The sequence below is a fragment of the Aulonocara stuartgranti genome (assembly GCF_965226115.1).
Source record: "Aulonocara stuartgranti genome assembly, chromosome: 2".
NCBI classification, from domain to species: Eukaryota; Metazoa; Chordata; class Actinopteri; order Cichliformes; family Cichlidae; genus Aulonocara; species Aulonocara stuartgranti.
Genome location: NC_138940.1, coordinates 13,382,274 through 13,400,149, shown reverse-complemented (window position 1 = coordinate 13,400,149; position 17,876 = coordinate 13,382,274). Strand labels below are relative to the sequence as shown.

Below are 17,876 nucleotides of genomic sequence, written 5' to 3'. Positions count from 1 at the left end.
TAAACACTGTGCTCAGAGTCAATCAACTGAGACACACATGACCAGGTCAGGTACATGAGTGTGAGACTCCACCTCTGCTCTCCCCTCCTGTTTCTGCATTGTCTCTCTGTGTTCGGATGTTTTTATATGTAAAATAAAAATCTTTTCTGCTGCTTTTGAACAGACTTTGTCAAAAATACTTACTTCACTGAGAAAATAGTCAACTTGTTCATTTGGATGTATTTCACTGCACAGAGAACAAACACAACTTTAAAAAAATCTTTTTTTAAATTTTTTTTATCCAAATTTCACTCTGACATCTGAGCACCATTGAATTTCCACAGCAGTGTTTAATTCCTGGTTTAAACCCCCCACAAAGGTTGGATGTGATGAATGGTTTCAATACTGTTAGCTGTCCAGTGGATTGAAGATCCAAGACCACTGAGATCTGTGATACACTCAGATCCTAGCTCATCATTGGCTAGTTTGCTAGACAGTCACTCAGATTGCAGACCTGATGTTCTGATGGAGATTCACCAAACAGTTATAAAGAGTTACTATGGTGGGGTTTATGGTCACTGTCTTATGGGTACCACTGCATCATGGAGTTAAGGGAAATGATAAGGGCAGTAGGACAGAGATTAAGAGCAAAATACAGCACAAAATGAAAGAAAGGTCGCAAAAGCAATGGGAAGAAGACAGGAAAAGGCGAAAAATCCAAAGGAAAACAGGCGAAATGAGAAGCACAGGAAGGAACAGGAGAGAGTAAACGATTATATCCTGACTCAGATTTGGGCACACTGGTTTGAATAGTATGTTGTTTTTAATAGGAAAACATCGTACAGTAAGTGTGACTGCAATAGAGAAGAAGAAATAATAGAGCATGTTTCAGTGCACTGTCAGAAATATGATGCTGAAAGAAGACAACTGATCGAAAAGCTTGCTGATATGAAAGTGAAACTGGACTTGGTTGATTTATTTCGTAAGAACTCGAGAAGTGAAAGTTATCAGGCCTTATTTAATTTTTAAGGCAGACCGATTTGTTTGCTAGGATTTGAATTTTGTATTTATTTATTTATTTTTCATTTCTGTTCACACTCCACACCAGTTGGTGGCGGTAATACACCATTTTGCTGTTTGGCAACCACCAATAAACAATATAAAGAAGAAGACGTGCTGTTTCGTCACGTGACTACAGTCAGCGCGATCGTAAATACGGAAGTGCTGCAAGGTATAAGCCGTCGACGCTCTGTTTAAAGGCACTGTGGAACTGTGCCACAAACGTGAGGATGGACAAACGTGTGGCGGTAACGGTGCTCGTAGCTGCCGCTTTAGCTCAGGTGAGCTGCGGCTCCTTCGGGTGGAAGAACGTCAGGAACGTACAGGTGAGCCAAATTCCGCCGGGTACCAAAGCCTCTGTACGGGTTTTATTTATCCACACCGAAGCTCCCACCGTGCTGTTTTAGGGGACCTCACGTACTAAATGTGGACGGTTCATCCGTGAAACCTGCCGGAGTCGTCGTAGAGCCTTAAAACTGCACGTGCGTGTGGGGGCTCGGCGAGGTCCAGGGTTGAGACTACCGAGCTGTAACAGCTCTTCTAAACTAAACCCGGTGTTGTGCCAAAAAGTGATTGTCTGCCAAAAACTGATTTCCGGTATTTGCCAAAAAGCGATTGCTCATATTTAAAGTGCTATAAGTAACTTGTTGGGCTATAATATGTTAAACATATGTCAAATGCATCCCTTATGGATGACATAAAGTCATCTTGAGCCACAAACAACATTCGTGTAACAAGATACAAGCCGCAATCAGTTTTTGGCAGCGACTTTTATATAACCTTTATTTATGCAGTAAAAAAAATCTCATTAACATTAAAAATGTATTTTGTAAGAGTAAGTTGCCCAACAGGACAGCAGAAATGGCAGCAAATATTACAATAGTTCTGTAAAAATATTTTAAGTGGGGATAAAGGACCGGATTGGTTATAATGTAAGTACAAGTTGTAAAGATACTTAAAAAACAGATAATTTTTTAATTCTTTATGTAACCCCTTTGTATCCCCTGTTCACTGAAGTCTATTTACGAACATACGTAAAGATATTACACATAAAAAATACACAGAAACACTGGAAATCAGTTTTTGGCAGACAATCACTTTTTGGCACAACACCGGAAACACAAACTGAGCTGAAGAGAGTGGATCCACAATGGAAACATTAGAGAGAGATAAATAAATAAATAAATAAACGAAAAGGAAAAACACTGCAGTATCCAAGAAACAAACATGAAAGTCGTGAATCCAATGATTCCTTGATTGCTGTCTGTTTGGACTGCGTCACTCAGCTTTCACGTCTGGACAAGTTGATTTTCCTGGAGTACGGAAATGCGGGAACGCTCTGACCGTGATGGGAAATATCTGAGGTTTAAACATAGTTTTATGCATTTTGCAGGTTTTGGGTTTCGACTGGAAGAACTGCGGACCGCCTGATGCTCCAGCTGTGCTGAAGACCCTCACCATGTCTCCAGACCCAATCTCCATCCCAGGTGATCTGACAGCCTCCGCTTCTGGGTCCACGGCCGTTGAACTCGGCACTCCTCTGTCTGTGAGTACGCTTATCTATGGATGGCAGTGACATGAGGATGCTTTCAGTCGAGTTTCACAAATAATTTTTCACTTATGACTAACATCAAAAGGAGCAGATTTTAAAGGAAGCAGTAGGGTACTTTGTTAGTTTTAGCACTTCCCTTTCAGCGCAGCCACAGTGAACAAAGGGCTTAAATGTCTCCCAGTTTGAAATGGTTTTTGTTTAATTTTTTTCATTAGAGGGAGCTGCATTCAGCACACTTCACAAACTCACAAGTTCCAAACACACACAGGCAAATTAACCGGATCAACCGGTTGAGCTGAGATGGAGCCTTTGTCAGCTGTCATCAGGCAAGAGGTGGGCTACACCCTGGGCAGGTGGTCAAACACAAACGAGTATCTCAAGGTTAAAATGTGCACTGTGAGTCTCCTACTCATCAGAAAACTGTGCCTAATATTGCTTATAACTAGAGCTGGGCGATATAAGATTTTTTCATATCACGATATGTTTTTTCCATTTCAGGCGATAACGATATCTATCACGATATAAGCCAAATAACTATATTTGTAAGATTTTAATGTGCCGTTGCTCACAAGTAAAATGTGAAATAATCAGCAGCTTGTTTTGACTTAAATATTTATTTCCCAAAATAAGTTCAACAGGGTAGATGTACTTAAGGAACATGAGACTTTTTCAGATAAATAAAGGCAAATATTGCAAACTACACAAAAGGCAGCCGCTAAAGCGTTTAAGTTTCAAAATAGAACAAATGAAACAGACTAAATTGTCAATTCCACTTAGAAACAAAATATTAATTCTAAAAATAAATCTTAGTTTGTTTTACAGAAGAACAGACAAAACTGACTAACTTTTGTCAATATCAAATAAACTGAGAACTAAAAGGAAATTCTCAATCTCTCCTTGTTGTATAGCTTAGCTTTTCAAACAGTTTTAGCAGTTACTTTAGTCTGACAAAAGCCGAATGACGAATTAGCGCTTCCAGTCAGAGATTGAGCATGCACCGGTTTATTGTATTTCCAGACTTTCTTTCGGCACAATTTATAGTGCGCGCTACTGTTTTTTGTCAGACTTGAAATAGCCGAAATACCTTCACACTAGGAACTTCTATGGCTCTCCCGTTCGACAATCTCTCCGGCATTGGAACCATCATCGATTTTCTTTTCGGTAACCTTCGGTCACGCTCTCGGTTGATTTTTCTCTAGTTGGCACACTCATTTCCTCCATTACCCGGGCGGCACGGCGGCTGGCTGCTTCCCAAACAAATACACATGTGTGGCTTGGCACTTGTGCTGTACGTAACAAGTCACGTGACGCGACGCTGCGGCTGTGATTGGTTCGGCTCTGCGCTACTTAATTTGGATTGGCTGTTCTTTTTTTTTTTTTTTAAAGAGGACAAGAGCGGCGAGGTCTATCGCAATAGTTTAATTTTTTGATCGAGAAAAAGTTATATCGCAATACATATCGTTATCGTTCTATCGCCCAGCTCTACTTATAACTCTTTGTATTTTGCAGGCCAAATAGAGGATATTTTGTTGATGCTTGACTGAGGTGAATAACTTGATGGATTTTAATTAATGAGTGGGTTGAATAACTTAGAGCTGATGGAAACGGACAAAATTCTTTCTCTTTATTCCTTTAGTTAAGTATTGAAATGTTAGGAAAAACCTGACTAGTTTATAGCAGTGTCATCCTCCACAGGGTTAACTTAAGTAACAGGCACAAGGTTACTCAACAGTGGTTTAACTGTCTGGTATAATATTCTTATTATTTGGCAAAGCAAAAAGTCGTCTGACTCTCTGTCAGAATCCTACAAAGTCCCAATGAAGTGTGCCTATCCCTAAATCGAGTACAGTTATTGAGTATTTTTTGAACAGTTATTGAGTTTAGTTAGACCTCGGCCCTGAGGAAACAGCTCCTCGTTTTATTGTTTCATTGCCCACGTGTACTTTCACTTTGACAGTTAAAGTTTATGTGGAGTGAAAGGGTCTTGGTTTTAGTCACTTGTGAGTAGGGGTATGGCACCGGTTCTGACATAAACGGTAGTAACCAGACCGAAAAGCAGCGCACATTTCGGTGCTTTTTTTTTCCTGAGATGTCACACACTTTGGATTCTAGCCAATCATTTTACCATTTTACCTAGTAGGTGGGCCCAGGTACATATGTTCTTTTAGAGCAGAGCTACAGATTAAAAACGCCCAAGGCGAAGCGGTCAAAGTCTGGCTGTACTTCATAGCAAAAGATGCAAACTCAGCAGCCTGCAACAAGTGTTTTAAGGTGATACTGTGCAAAGGAGGTAACACCTTGAATCTGATGAAACACCTGGCGACGCATAGCGTTGTTTTTTTTTTTTTTTTTTTTTTTTTTTTTTAAAAAGCCGAGAAATGCACCGTATTTGATAGCTTGCTGCAAGAGCTCACATCGAGCACATCTATTGTGGGTGTGGTGCCTGTTATCGGACCCAGAGTTAGCAACATCCCCCAAAAACTCGAAGAGGAGAGTCCTGGCCCCTAGCCCTGCCAGTGTAGCAGAAATGATGACTGATGATGATGGCAGCAGCAGCAGCCATTCTTCTCTGGGTCAGTAGCTTAATGTTGTTTGTGTGTAATTTACGTTGAGTAGGCTCATCACGTTATTAAATTAATGCACGTAAGGTGAACTAGCAAACACTGTCGTAGTTACATGCGGCTGTCTTCTTGTTTGATGGCAGATACTCCCTTCATCCTGGCCAAAAAGGCTAAAATGACCAAAGAAAAAGTGGAAACGGCTAAACATGGGAGGTTTTTGGACAAAGTTGGTGTTTTTTTTTTTTTGTTTTTTTTTTGTTTTGTTTTTTTGTTTTTTTTTTCCCCCCATTGATTAAGCACTGCTTCCAGCCAAGAGTGATACCATAAATCCCCTATACAGTGGGGCAAAAAAGTATTTAGTCAGCCACCGATTGTGCAAGTTCCCCCACTTAAAATGATGACAGAGGTCAGTAATTTGCACCAGAGGTACACTTCAACTGTGAGAGACAGAATGTGAAAAAAAAATCCATGAATTCACATGGTAGGATTTGTAAAGAATTTATTCGTAAATTAGGGTGGAAAATAAGTATTTGGTCACCTCAAACAAGGAAAATCTCTGGCTCTCACAGACCTGTAACGTCTTCTGTAAGAAGCTTTTCTGTCCCCCACTCGTTACCTGTATGAATGGCACCTGTTTGAACTCATCATCTGTATAAAAGACACCTGTCCACAGCCTCAAACAGTCAGACTCCAAACTCCGCCATGGCCAAGACCAAAGAGCTTTCGAAGGACACCAGGAAAAGTATTGTAGACCTGCACCAGACTGGGAAGAGTGAATCTACAATAGGCAAGCAGCTTGGTGTGGAAAAAATCAACTGTGGGAGCAATCATCAGAAAATGGAAGACATACAAGACCACTGATAATCTCCCTCGATCTGGGGCTCCACGCAAGATCTCATCCCGTGGGGTCAAAATGATCATGAGAACGGTGAGCAAAGATCCCAGAACCACACGGGGGGACCTGGTGAATGACCTGCAGAGAGCTGGGACCAAAGTAACAAAGGTCACCATCAGTAACAAACTACAACGGCAGGGAATCAAATCCCGCAGTGCCAGACGTGTTCCGCTGCTGAAGCCAGTGCATGACCAGGCCCGTCTGAAGTTTGCCAGAGAGCACATGGATGATACAGCAGAGGATTGGGAGAATGTCATGTGGTCAGATGAAACCAAAGTAGAACTTTTTGGTATAAACTCAACTCGCCGTGTTTGGAGGAAGAAGAATACTGAGTTGCATCCCAAGAACACCATACCTACTGTGAAGCATGGGGGTGGAAACATGATGCTATGGGGCTGTTTTTCTGCCAAGGGGACAGGACGACTGATCCGTGTTAAGGACAGAATGAATGGGGCCATGTATCGTGAGATTTTGAGCCAAAACCTCCTTCCATCAGTGAGAACTTTGAAGATGAAACGAGGCTGGGTCTTCCAACATGACAATGATCCAAAACACACCGCCCGGGCAACAAAGGAGTGGCTCCGTAAAAAGCATTTGAAAGTCCTGGAGTGGCCTAGCCAGTCTCCAGACCTCAACCCCATAGAAAATCTGTGGCGGGAGTTGAAAGTCTGTGTTGTTCAGCGACAGCCCCAAAACATCACTGCTCTCGAGAAGATCTGCATGGAGGAATGGGCCAAAATACCAGCTACTGTGTGTGCAAACCTGGTAAAGACCTATAGTAAACGTTTGACCTCTGTTATTGCCAACAAAGGTTATGTTACAAAGTATTGAGTTGTATTTTTGTCATTGACCAAATACTTATTTTCCACCCTGATTTACGAATAAATTCTTTACAAATCCTACCATGTGAATTCATGGATTTTTTTTTTTTCACATTCTGTCTCTCACAGTTGAAGTGTACCTCTGGTGCAAATTACTGACCTCTGTCATCATTTTAGGTGGGGGAACTTGCACAATCGGTGGCTGACTAAATACTTTTTTGCCCCACTGTAGCTGCAGAAAAGGCTAAGATTGTTATCTTTTTACAAAAAAACCCAGCTAAACATGAGAGGTTTTTGGACGAAGTTTGTGTTCTTCATTTAAGCACCGTTTCAAAAGTACCGGTTTGGTACTGGTATTGGATAAAACCTAGACGATACCCATCCCTATTTGTGAGATAGAATTTATTTTGAACATTCAAAAATAACAAGAGAAATAAGAAACTTTTAAACAAAATTAAAAAACATCAAGTTTTCATGTATATATCTATATCTACAGAATGTGTGTGCAACTTGTGGTGTAGACTTGAAGCCGTTGATTAGTCTTTAATCTTGGAAAATGAAATTAAACAAAGAATGTTGTTTGGGTTAAATGGTACACTGAAAACAGAAGCTTGTCTGTGAAGCATGGTCACATGTGCCAAATAAAGAGATGAATGAGCTAATATCATCAGAATGAGGAGACAGAAATATTAGAAAGGTATTATTACTTTATATATTTCAACTTTACTTAGAAGCACGCATGAAAACCACTTCCTGTTTCCAATCTGTGTTTGATACAGAGGAATAAAAATACTGTCCGGTTTGCCAAGATATATAAAGCATTTAGAAGAAACACCTGATGGCACAGAGCAGTCAGGTTTTATTGGATTTTATTCAGTTTTCTTTTCTTTCATTCCTCAATCGGTTTATTTGTACACATATTAACCAAATAAATAACTAAATAGACAACCAGTTGCCTCCTGTGAGGCCTACACACGGACACCCCCCGGATCAGGGCTGTCATTTATTTTTACAGGTTTAAGATTTTTAAATTTAAATCATTCTGCAAACTAGACACAGCCATATTCTAATGTTTAACAGCAATATTAAAAACTGCAGTGTATGATTGATACACAGTGACACATTACATTCTTCAGGATCACAGTAATATAATGAGCTGCTGGACTAAAGTCAGTAATCACATCACACAGTTACAATTATGTGGTTACTTGTGTGACCAAAGTTCTTTACCTGCACTGCGAACCAAGAGAGAGACAAAACACCACCAACCACGTTGTTTTCTTCATGCATACGTCGCTACGATCAGCTGATTTCAGTTTGTGTGCAGGGAGGACGACGATGGTGGACATTACTTTTATTTTTATCACATGAAAGGACAAGAGCGTGACGGTAAAATTCAAACTGTGAATTATCTGGATTATACTGCTGACGCAGACACACACCGTTCTAACACAAAGACAACCCACAGCTACACCTGATCTTCAGCAGATAACAGTGATCCTGTTACAGTGTGAGCAGTCTGTTTCTAAAGTAGAATCGCCATGACGATTGCTTTGAAGCCTGCTGTTTTTCATCTTTGCTCCATGTTCATATTTGAAAACTAAGATGGTGTGTGTGTCCTTATTAGGATGGGAATTTGTGTCGTGTGGGGCCTCAGGTTTTTATTGTTTTTTTGGTGATTATGTCACAGTTTATTACAGAGCAGCTAGAAGGTAATATAATGAGTAGTGTAACATGATGTAGTGGTGATGGTGTGTTTAAGGATGTGAGAGGCACTTGGAGGTTTTTTTTTTTTTTTTTTTTGTTTTTTTTTCCTTTCCAGCTGTAAAGCGGCAATCATGCGTCTGAAATGGGAAAAGAAACTTTATCACTCAGCAGAACTTGTTCTTTGTCACATGTGCAGTGATAAGCATGAACTGTAAAACTCTGATTATGATCCTCTTCGAGGTCTCCTAGAATTTCTTTTAGAGTTCTTGGATTTGCTGCAGTGGGTAATTAACCTGAGGCGATTGTGGTGATGAGGAGTTCTATTCTACCTTCACCAAATCAAAGGTCACTGCATCATGTTTGGCCACTTTTAGTTTTTACGTTTGCTTCAACCTGCTGATGTTTTTCTTTATTTTATCTTATTTTTATGATGCTTTTTGTAAAATTGAAAATAATTCTGACATGCTTATGTGGCTGTTGTTGCGTCTTGTTCACGCTGATGAAGGAACCTGCTATGTGGAGAGCTGAGGAAACTGGAGTTTCAAAACTCTGCACATACTGAGGCAATAAACTGAAGCTTCCTGCAGATTTGTAGATTTAAGTTAAAAACCAAATACCTAGCACTTGCACGTTAGCTATGATAAAGGTATATGGAAGTATGTCGGGTATCACCGTTTCCTCTCAACAGGATTAAGGTTGCGGCACGGCGCTGGTGACGCTGCAGCATTTTTAACACATGTGCTGCTGTTTCTCTGTCTCCTCTCAATCTTTAGCTAAATGTAACTCTGGAGAAGGAGGTGGCAGGTTTCTGGGTGAAGGTGCCCTGTCTGGATGAGGTGGGCAGTTGTCACTATAAGGATGCCTGCGATATCCTGAGCCAGCTGATCCCGCCCGGTCAGGACTGTCCCGAACCGCTTCACACCTACGGCCTACCCTGCCACTGCCCCTTCAAAGCTGTAAGTCTTTGATTTCAAATCAGATCACTTCTCAGTAGCTGAGATTGAAACGTGTAGAAAACCATTTAGGGATGAAACATGAGCCCTGAGCTCTGTGACCTTTAAACATGATGAAACACCATGACTCTCCCTCTCTGTTCTCAGGGTTCATACACGTTGCCACAGTCAATCTTCTACCTGCCCAACATCGATCTGCCCTACTGGCTGACTAACGGGGACTACCGGGTTCAGGGGGTCTTCGGCAGTCAGGGCAAAGAGCTGGGCTGCCTCAAAGTCACGCTCTCCATCCACTCAGACTGAGCCGTCAGCCGGAGCCTCATGGTTTTAAAACTGGGAAATGAAAAAAGTTTTCACCAATGAGGGAGGGGAGATGTGGGATAATAATCAGAAGAAAAGACAACAAAAACAGGTTTTATGGGATGAAACGCACAGAACATGAGCTCCTGCAGCAATGTACGAAACCAGGCGCAGTGATGCACTGAAACATTCTCTTTAGTGAAATTACAGGTTTTCTCCACGTTAAGATGCATCCAAGCTGCTCTTCTTTCACTCTGTATGAACACAAACTGCGTCACTGTATCTGCTGGACCTCTTATCGTGCTTTTTAACCATTGAGAACGATTTTACAGGAGCTGAAATTTTATTAAAACTACTTTTAATTGCTGGAAAAGCTACTGAAGTTCCTGTTGTTCATCAACTTTTTATAGTTTTCATCTCCTGCAGTAACAGAAAAACTAATTAGGAAAAAGCGAAGCCTTTATGTCGAAATATGACGTTATTATTATCACAGGTATGAAATGATCTGCTCATATGAAGGAAAATAGATTAAAACATGGATGACAGAGATGCATAAATATGCTGAAATAAATCACATGAATACTCTTAATGAAATAATAGAAACCAATCTCTTTAGACTCAAGTGGAGCTTAAAGCAAAACTAAATCTCAACCTTCAGTTATTCAACCAGTCCTGCACCTCAGTCAGTCCCCAAAGGTCTGACTGGTTTCATGTGTCCTGAGGAACTAAACCTGTCACCATTAACATAAAGAATAACCACTGGAGCTCTTGCTCCTGTAATAATAAAGACTGTAAGATGGAGGGGATGGCTGTCTGTTTATGATTTCTTCATAATTCAGCTGTCAGTGGTCCTCATGACAAAACTTGGAACAAAATGATGTTGCAGCTCACTGAATTTTAGTGCTACTGTCTAAAAACCTGCTAACATTTGTCTAATTTATTTCTTATTTTTAAACATTCTGTGCTTTTTTTTTTTTTTTTCTTTTTTGGGATAATGTCACATGTGTTATTTTAACTGGGAGCCAGTTTTGACTGTTCAGTTATTGTGAATGACCTTATTATTAGTATTATTATTGTTGTTATCACTATGGGTTTTTTTTTTTTTTTTGGTTTTTTTTTTTTAAACTCTTTGTTGTTGCTAAGTGCCTGATTCATTCTTTCTTTGATTCATGTAAATCAGAGTTCAAATTTTTCTTGTGTGATGATCACAGAGAAATGTTGCTGTTATACATTTGACTGATTCAACACAGCTTTAAATAAACTTTATCACATAAGCTATTCATGCTTTTCTGGTGCAGTAAAATCAATTACCTCAGAAAAAAAGGTTAACGATAGGGCTGTTCGATATAACGATATATATCGGATGATGATAAAAACGACTAATGTTTCATTTAATGCTATCGTTTGTTTCGTGGTGTTGCAAAATAAACTGTTTATGGCAATATTTTTTTTCATCGTTTTGATGGTCACTGTAGTGGCTATATTAATTTCTTAAAGTTCTCTCTTTCTCTTATATTTAATATAACCATACTATGGATGGACAAGCGCCTGTTTTTATGCATTGTTAGCAACAAGATGGTAAAACCATCACGTGTCCGCTTGTTTATTTTCCACATAAACCTTTCACAATAAAGCTCAAGATCTTTGAGACTTTTCAAAATAAACTGAATCACGTGAAAGAGTATGCAGAGTATTTACCGATGACAAGCAAAAAAGAGCTGTCAGGTGCTAAAAAATAAACCTTAGACTCAAACGTTAGAACAGGCTTTTCCCCGCAACACGCTGTGTAATAAATACTCGCAAAGAAAACGGCAGCCATTACCACTTATGTCTAAAAATGTGTAGTTTCATGCATCAGTAAAACACTCGACACCAGACACACGATGCCCAGCTGGAAACACTTCAGCTGCCCGAGATTCACAGAATTTACAGATAATGTTAAATTTTTGTGATTTATATCGTTATCGGACGATAGGTGTTTTATATCGGGATATGAGATTTTGGTCATATCGCACAGCCCTAGTTCACGATGACTAAAACAAAGTTCAGAGGATGTTTCTGTTAGGTAGAGGTAAGGTTGCTACAGGAGTTGGTCCTCTACAGTGAATTGGCTCCTCCCAGATGAGGGAGACGCAGGCCGCCATTCGGCCTCTGCTTTGCATCATTGTGGAGAAGAATTAAGACTGCAGCAGGAGACACACCTCAAAGCGGCAAAGATCTATTAGATGAACAGCACGCACTGACTGTCATTGGGCTTCCTCTAACCTCGTGAACTCTGCCACACCAAACATTTACGGGTCACCAGGTCAACCGTTGTTGACCGGTTCAGAAGCTCTTTGGGACTCGCTTTGGACATGTGATCATCTCCGAACACGGGGCACTGCAGCTTTTATGTGTGCTTTTGTGTTTTCCCACAAGATGGCAGCATTTCACATCCAAACATTTCCTGAGCGTTCACATTAAAGAGTCACGTGTAGACCTGCAGCAGTAACAGATGATGATAAAAATGCTTCATAGTTATTTTTGCTGAGACTGAATTTTGCTGATTTAACTGTCAAGACCAAGAGTCAGCTTTGGGCATTTTTAATCTGCTTCTCACTGCAGGAAACTAAATGTGTAACTCACATTCAAGAACGCAGAACAATAGAAATTACCCGCTTTCTTTTTTTTGACCCAAACAAACCCACTTAGTGTTGAAGTCACGGCAGCAGTGAATGTTAACAGGAAACGCTAAAGAATACTGGAAACAAAAGGAGGAAAGTGAGGAATTACACACGAAGCAAACAGCCCAGCATAGAGTGGACCAACACCACTGAGTTTACATCCAGAAAAAACCCAATGGAATGAAAGATTCATGAGACTGTGCAAGAACGGGTTAAAAAAGAAGTCTCCACATGTGTTTCCTGCCTGCCTGCTGCATCTGGGTCTTTGAAGCTGGTGAGCTACCGATGAAAATCAGCCTCCATGGTCTGGAAAATGTTCATGAAGTTCTTCTTTTGTGGTTTCAGCAGTGATGAAGGAGACACAGGGTTCAGATCAGAAAGATGATCAGCACAGAATAAAAAGCTCAGCGAGGTTTCTTCTCGCCTTCCCCTGCAGTCTGATGCGTTGGCCACACACAGCAGGATCTATGTTTTAGAGTGCAGTCGAGTGTCACACCACCTTCAAAAAAAAAGTGTGTGTGTGTGAGATGCAGCTGCAGACCACTTGTTTCTGGGCTAATCTCAGACAGGAAGTGTTTTACTTTGGCAGCAGCATTTTAACCAGAAAAGGTAACGTGGCTTCACTTAAACACCGACCACAGCATGTGGACACCAGGCATCAGAGGTCATACGGTTTGCATTTAATGGCCACTTCATTAGGTACACCTGTTCGGCTTCTCGTTAATACAAATATCAGAGTACAAATGCTTTGTGGATGGCAGAGGTCCAACTGTGTCAAGTTGATAGGAAGGCAACAGAAACTCAAATAGCACTTGTTACAACCGAGGTCTGTAGAAGAGCATCTCTGAACCCTCAAGCTGATGACAACAGTAGCAGAAGACCACACCGGGTGCCACTGCTGTCAGCTAAGAACAGGAAACTGAGGCTACAGCTCACACAGACTCACAAAAACGTTTTGTGGTCTAATGAGTCTCAGATGGTCAGCTCGGCGTTTAAAACATGGAGCCATCATGCCTGTGTCAGTGTACAGGCTGCTGCTCCACAGCATGCCCGAGTGCTGCTGCTGACCACGCCCATCTTTTATGACCTCAGTGCAGTGTCTTCAGTAGGATAACAAAGCTCCGTGTCTCAAAGCTCAGACTGGTTTCTAGAACATGAACCATATTTTTAAAAGATTTTTTTCTTTGATTTGATTTTGTTTCAAAATCAACTCATGATGATGCTTTTTCACTAAAGACATCCACGTCACCTTAAAGCTGCTTCAGCTAGCAAACAGTCAGTCTTTGCTCCTTTCTTTAGCAGACTGTGTTATTAGGATGAAGTTCCTTTCCTATCCCTCAGTTCTCTTCTCTGATTTCTGCTATAAGTATAGCCATGATCTGACTCTGAGAAACCCTCTCTATGATTAGAATAACAGTCTGACTCCTGACTCTGTCGTGTTGGTCTGATGCCACGTTTGCCACAATTGCAGGACTGCTTAGTCAGCAATGTTCTGTTACTGAGGCACGGGCATGAGTGTAACAGGTGAACAATGGCTGCAGATTGATTTAGGATAAGCCTTTGATTAAAGTGTCATCTGAACATTGTTTCAATGGAAAGACAGAATAAGGAACTCTGACCAAAGCAGTTCAATAACACTAATCATCTTTAGGTGAGGATATTTCAGCTTCTATTACAATTTTCATAATTAGGCTAAACACAGACTCAGATAACAGACTGTCGGCAGTTTGAAATGTTTGAAACTCAAAAGTCTTTGTATAAAACCAGTTCTCCAAAGTAGCTGGACCAGGAGCACTGCTGGAGTAAAAGCTTCCAAATGGTCACGAAGGGGTTGGTTGGTTTTTTGCATGTTGTTTGTGATCAAAGGCAAAAGTCTTACTTGCCAGGAGTGAGGATTGGAGTCTAGGAGGAGTACTGACCTGGCAAAAAAAAAAAACCCCAAGGTGAATAGAAGTTCACAGGTGGAGAGTGGGAAGCAGCTGAGCCGTTTCCTCTGCAGAGAACAGAGAAGCTGACCAAGGCAGGAGAGAGTGGCTGATGGCGCTTACGGAGGCATGGCCACATTCAAGCAGGCTGGTTTCCAGGACAGGTTCCAAGAAAAGAACATGAAGGTGAACAGAGTTATCGGACTAATAAAGACAAAGGCAACATATAGAGAGTCTGAACTGTGGCTTCCATCAGCCTTGAAATGATTAGTCCGTCCTCCACAGGACACAAACAAAAGGATAGGACAATAGGAGCAGCTTAACCGCTCCACCTGAGACTTAAAGGTTAAAAATATAAAGTAAAACCCAAATTTGGTGTGACCATGGTGGCTTTTTAAATTTTAAAAGTTTTTCTTTGGTTTGTTTCAGTGCACCAACCCCCTCCCCCCCCCCCCCCCCCCCCACCCCCTCGCGCGCAAAGAATGGCGGAGATTGAGCTACACAAAAATATCACAGAAGGATCACTGAGGACAACCTCTTCACGAAAGTAAACCAACAGCCAAAGCCCAAACTTGTCCTGTGGTCTACGCCAGCGCCATCCCACCTGCCTGCTGATGCGGAGGAGAACCCAGTTCATTAAATGAGAGCCAGTATGTGATAAACTGGGAGTGAGAAGGATTTTTCTCTTACATGTTGAAACAGTCTCATAATTTTAGATGCTTCATGTCGATGTGATGCAGACAAACACGCAGCTGTCGTTAGCACAATCAGAGAATCTGATTCGACAGTGAACAAAAAACACACTTTAATGTTTTTGAAGTTGCAGCAGCTGCAGACAATAGTTTCTGTGTTTGGCTGTAAATTAAATTTGGTAAGAATGTTTATTTAATACACACACACACACACACACACACACACACACACACACACACACACACACACACACACACACACACACAGAGTTTGTCCTCACCAGAGTGTTTGGTATTTGTCTTCCTCCACTCTGATCCTTATCTAGCAACATGCAGGTCAGCAGATCAGTTACATCCTGCTTTTAACCACACACACACACACACACACACACTGTTTGTGGAGGGGTTTTTGAGCTGCTTTCAGTGAGGGTTTAAGCCAAACAAAAGGTGAATTTACAGGGGACCTCAAAGCTAACGGGAGTTAATGGGGTCACAGATAAATACACACACGCACGCACGCACACACACACACACACACACGCACACACACACACACACACACACACACACACACACACACACACACACACACACAGTCATGTGAAGCTTCTACCACTTAATGACAACCAACAATGAGCTTGAGTTTCCTCTCACCTTCTGCCTTTTACCTTTACATATCGTTTGGGGACCAACTCTGTCCCGTTTCCAGCCACAAAGCTTTTGCAGCAGAATCACTTCTGCTTGTGGATTCTGCACAGTTGGAGTCTCTCTGTGGATATTTTGCATCTATTTGCTGGTTTGCACTTGGAGACTTGAATGCTGTTCTTTTTTGCCTTTGTGATCATTTTTGCTTCATACAAAATTCTGTTTTCTGTTTATTTTCTGCCAATTTACTCAAAGAACAAACTTAATAAATTAATTTACCTGAAGACAGAATGTTTCAGTCGGTTTTTTTGTGGTTGTACTGTAAATTTTGTTCATTGTGTGTCTGTCTGCCCCACTGAAGAGCATTTTGCATTTTGCATTTCATTTTAGTCCGTTTCAGTCTGTGATGGACAGGAGGACCTGTCCAGGTTTGCCACACCTTTCCAGGCTCCGGCAGCCCCACCCAACAGTGCACTGGATTAACAATGAAGAAAACAGAATGACCTCCATCAGCCTATCTGATCTTAGTTCTGAATCGTTTTTGTGTAAATGTTAACCGTACATGTTATTTGCAGTGCTATTCATGGTGTGCCTTATCAGTCGTTTCTCCTCAGTTTCCACTGTTTCTGCATCTAATTTTGTTAATTTTGTATATTTTTGTCTGGTTTCCCTCTGTCTGTTTGGATTTACATGAGTTCTGGTCTTATCATTACAATTGTTTTTTTTTTTTCTTTTGCATCTGTTTTAGTGTGTCCTGCATCTGCTTCTAGCTTTGCTTCTCTTTTTGCTCATTTATGGACCTTTAAGTCCCTCTTGCTTGTCTCAGCAGCTGTTCTGTCTGTTGCATGTATTTTAATCTGTTTGTGTTCATTTTGTCTCTCTTCTCAGAGAGCACCCTCACACTATCATTGATGTGCACCTCTTTCTTGAAGTTTAGTTTGTTGTTAACTCATTTTGCCATCCTCAGGACCCCAAGCTTCATCTTTGGGACTAAAAATAATGTCAATCATTAAACTTTAGAGTGGAGGGTCTGGGGTTTTGTTTTTTTATTTTCAACCCAACCCAAGAGCGACATTTTTATCTACATCTTCAACATCAAAAATGAATGAAAGTGAACGTAGGAACACCAAAAGAAAAACACTAATAAGAACCAACTTCAACTACGAGTACAAAACTGAGTATACACAGGAAGACTGATGGTATAGAACTACTTAACCCCCTCCTCACACACACACACATAAATATTCTTCCATACAGGTGGTAGATTAATTGGAAGCAGACATATGCCTGTGTGTGTCTGCGAAAACATTCTCGTCTGCAGCTTCAAGAGGGAATGTGGTCTTGCTCTCTCTCTCTCACTCTCTCACACACACACATAGCAGACAGGCGGGTGATGCTGTTTGTTTAGGAGATAACCACATCTGACCAGCTGACCTCTGCCCTGCCTGGCTGAACTCCTGCTCAGGTTTGTGTCGCCTGAACAGACGACCTCCATCACTGAGGGTTAAATTACACTTAAATGTTTTATTTAGGATTTATTCTGTTTGTTTTTTATATTTAGGCGTAATTCAGATATTTTGTTCTCCAGTACTGTCTTGCTATTCTGGAACCTGATGTTTGTGTCCCTTTCACTATCGCTAATGATTTCTTTAAATCACATTTTGAAGTCAGTTTTGTGCCTTTTAATTTAATTTTGCAGCAAGGACCACAGGATACTTACATTTCAAAGTGAGCCCGCAGTTTCTGCTATCACTTCATTCAGTTTCACCTGAGTTCTTAACCCCAATAAGAACTGATGGAGAAAGTAATCTGATCCTTTGAGTAAACACTCTAAACCACAGAACTATTTTTTTCCAAAGTGCATCTAATGATTTGTAATTATTGTAGCTTCTTTACCTTTCAAAATAAAACACCCTGAGATAACTCTTGTTGTGATTTGGTACTATATAAATGAAACAGAACTGAATCTGAAATGAAACGATCTCCTTATGATGTCAGTGAACTGGACGGTTGTTTGGAGATTTCACATCACTGCTGATTACTTTCAGCTTTTTAAAATCACTCATGTTGTTGGCTGTTCAGCAAATTACATGTTTTGCTTTTACACTTTAGTTACAACTTTAT

General features: G+C 40.8%; 2 protein-coding genes across 4 annotated transcripts in view; one reads left to right on the top strand and one right to left on the bottom strand.

Moving 5' to 3' along the window:
* Window positions 1–17,876, bottom strand: part of shtn3 (shootin 3) — a 510,884-nt gene that overhangs the window by 67,148 nt on the left and 425,860 nt on the right. The window lies entirely within an intron of this gene.
* On the top strand, window positions 1,171–11,105 carry gm2a (ganglioside GM2 activator). Its single transcript, XM_082550627.1, has 4 exons — window positions 1,171–1,364; window positions 2,432–2,584; window positions 9,348–9,530; window positions 9,675–11,105. The coding sequence occupies exons 1-4, from the start codon at window positions 1,269–1,271 to the stop codon at window positions 9,828–9,830; spliced, it is 588 nt and encodes a 195-aa protein (XP_082406753.1). The 5' UTR covers window positions 1,171–1,268; the 3' UTR covers window positions 9,831–11,105.

Bases quoted from the DNA above. Each gene is read 5' to 3' on its own strand.
- gm2a (XM_082550627.1), top strand. From the start codon at position 1,269: ATGGACAAACGTGTGGCGGTAACGGTGCTCGTAGCTGCCGCTTTAGCT. The intron at 1,365-2,431 runs GTGAGCCAAATT...TGCATTTTGCAG, and splicing joins AGAACGTCAGGAACGTACAG to GTTTTGGGTTTCGACTGGAA. The intron at 9,531-9,674 runs GTAAGTCTTTGA...CTCTGTTCTCAG, and splicing joins GCCACTGCCCCTTCAAAGCT to GGTTCATACACGTTGCCACA.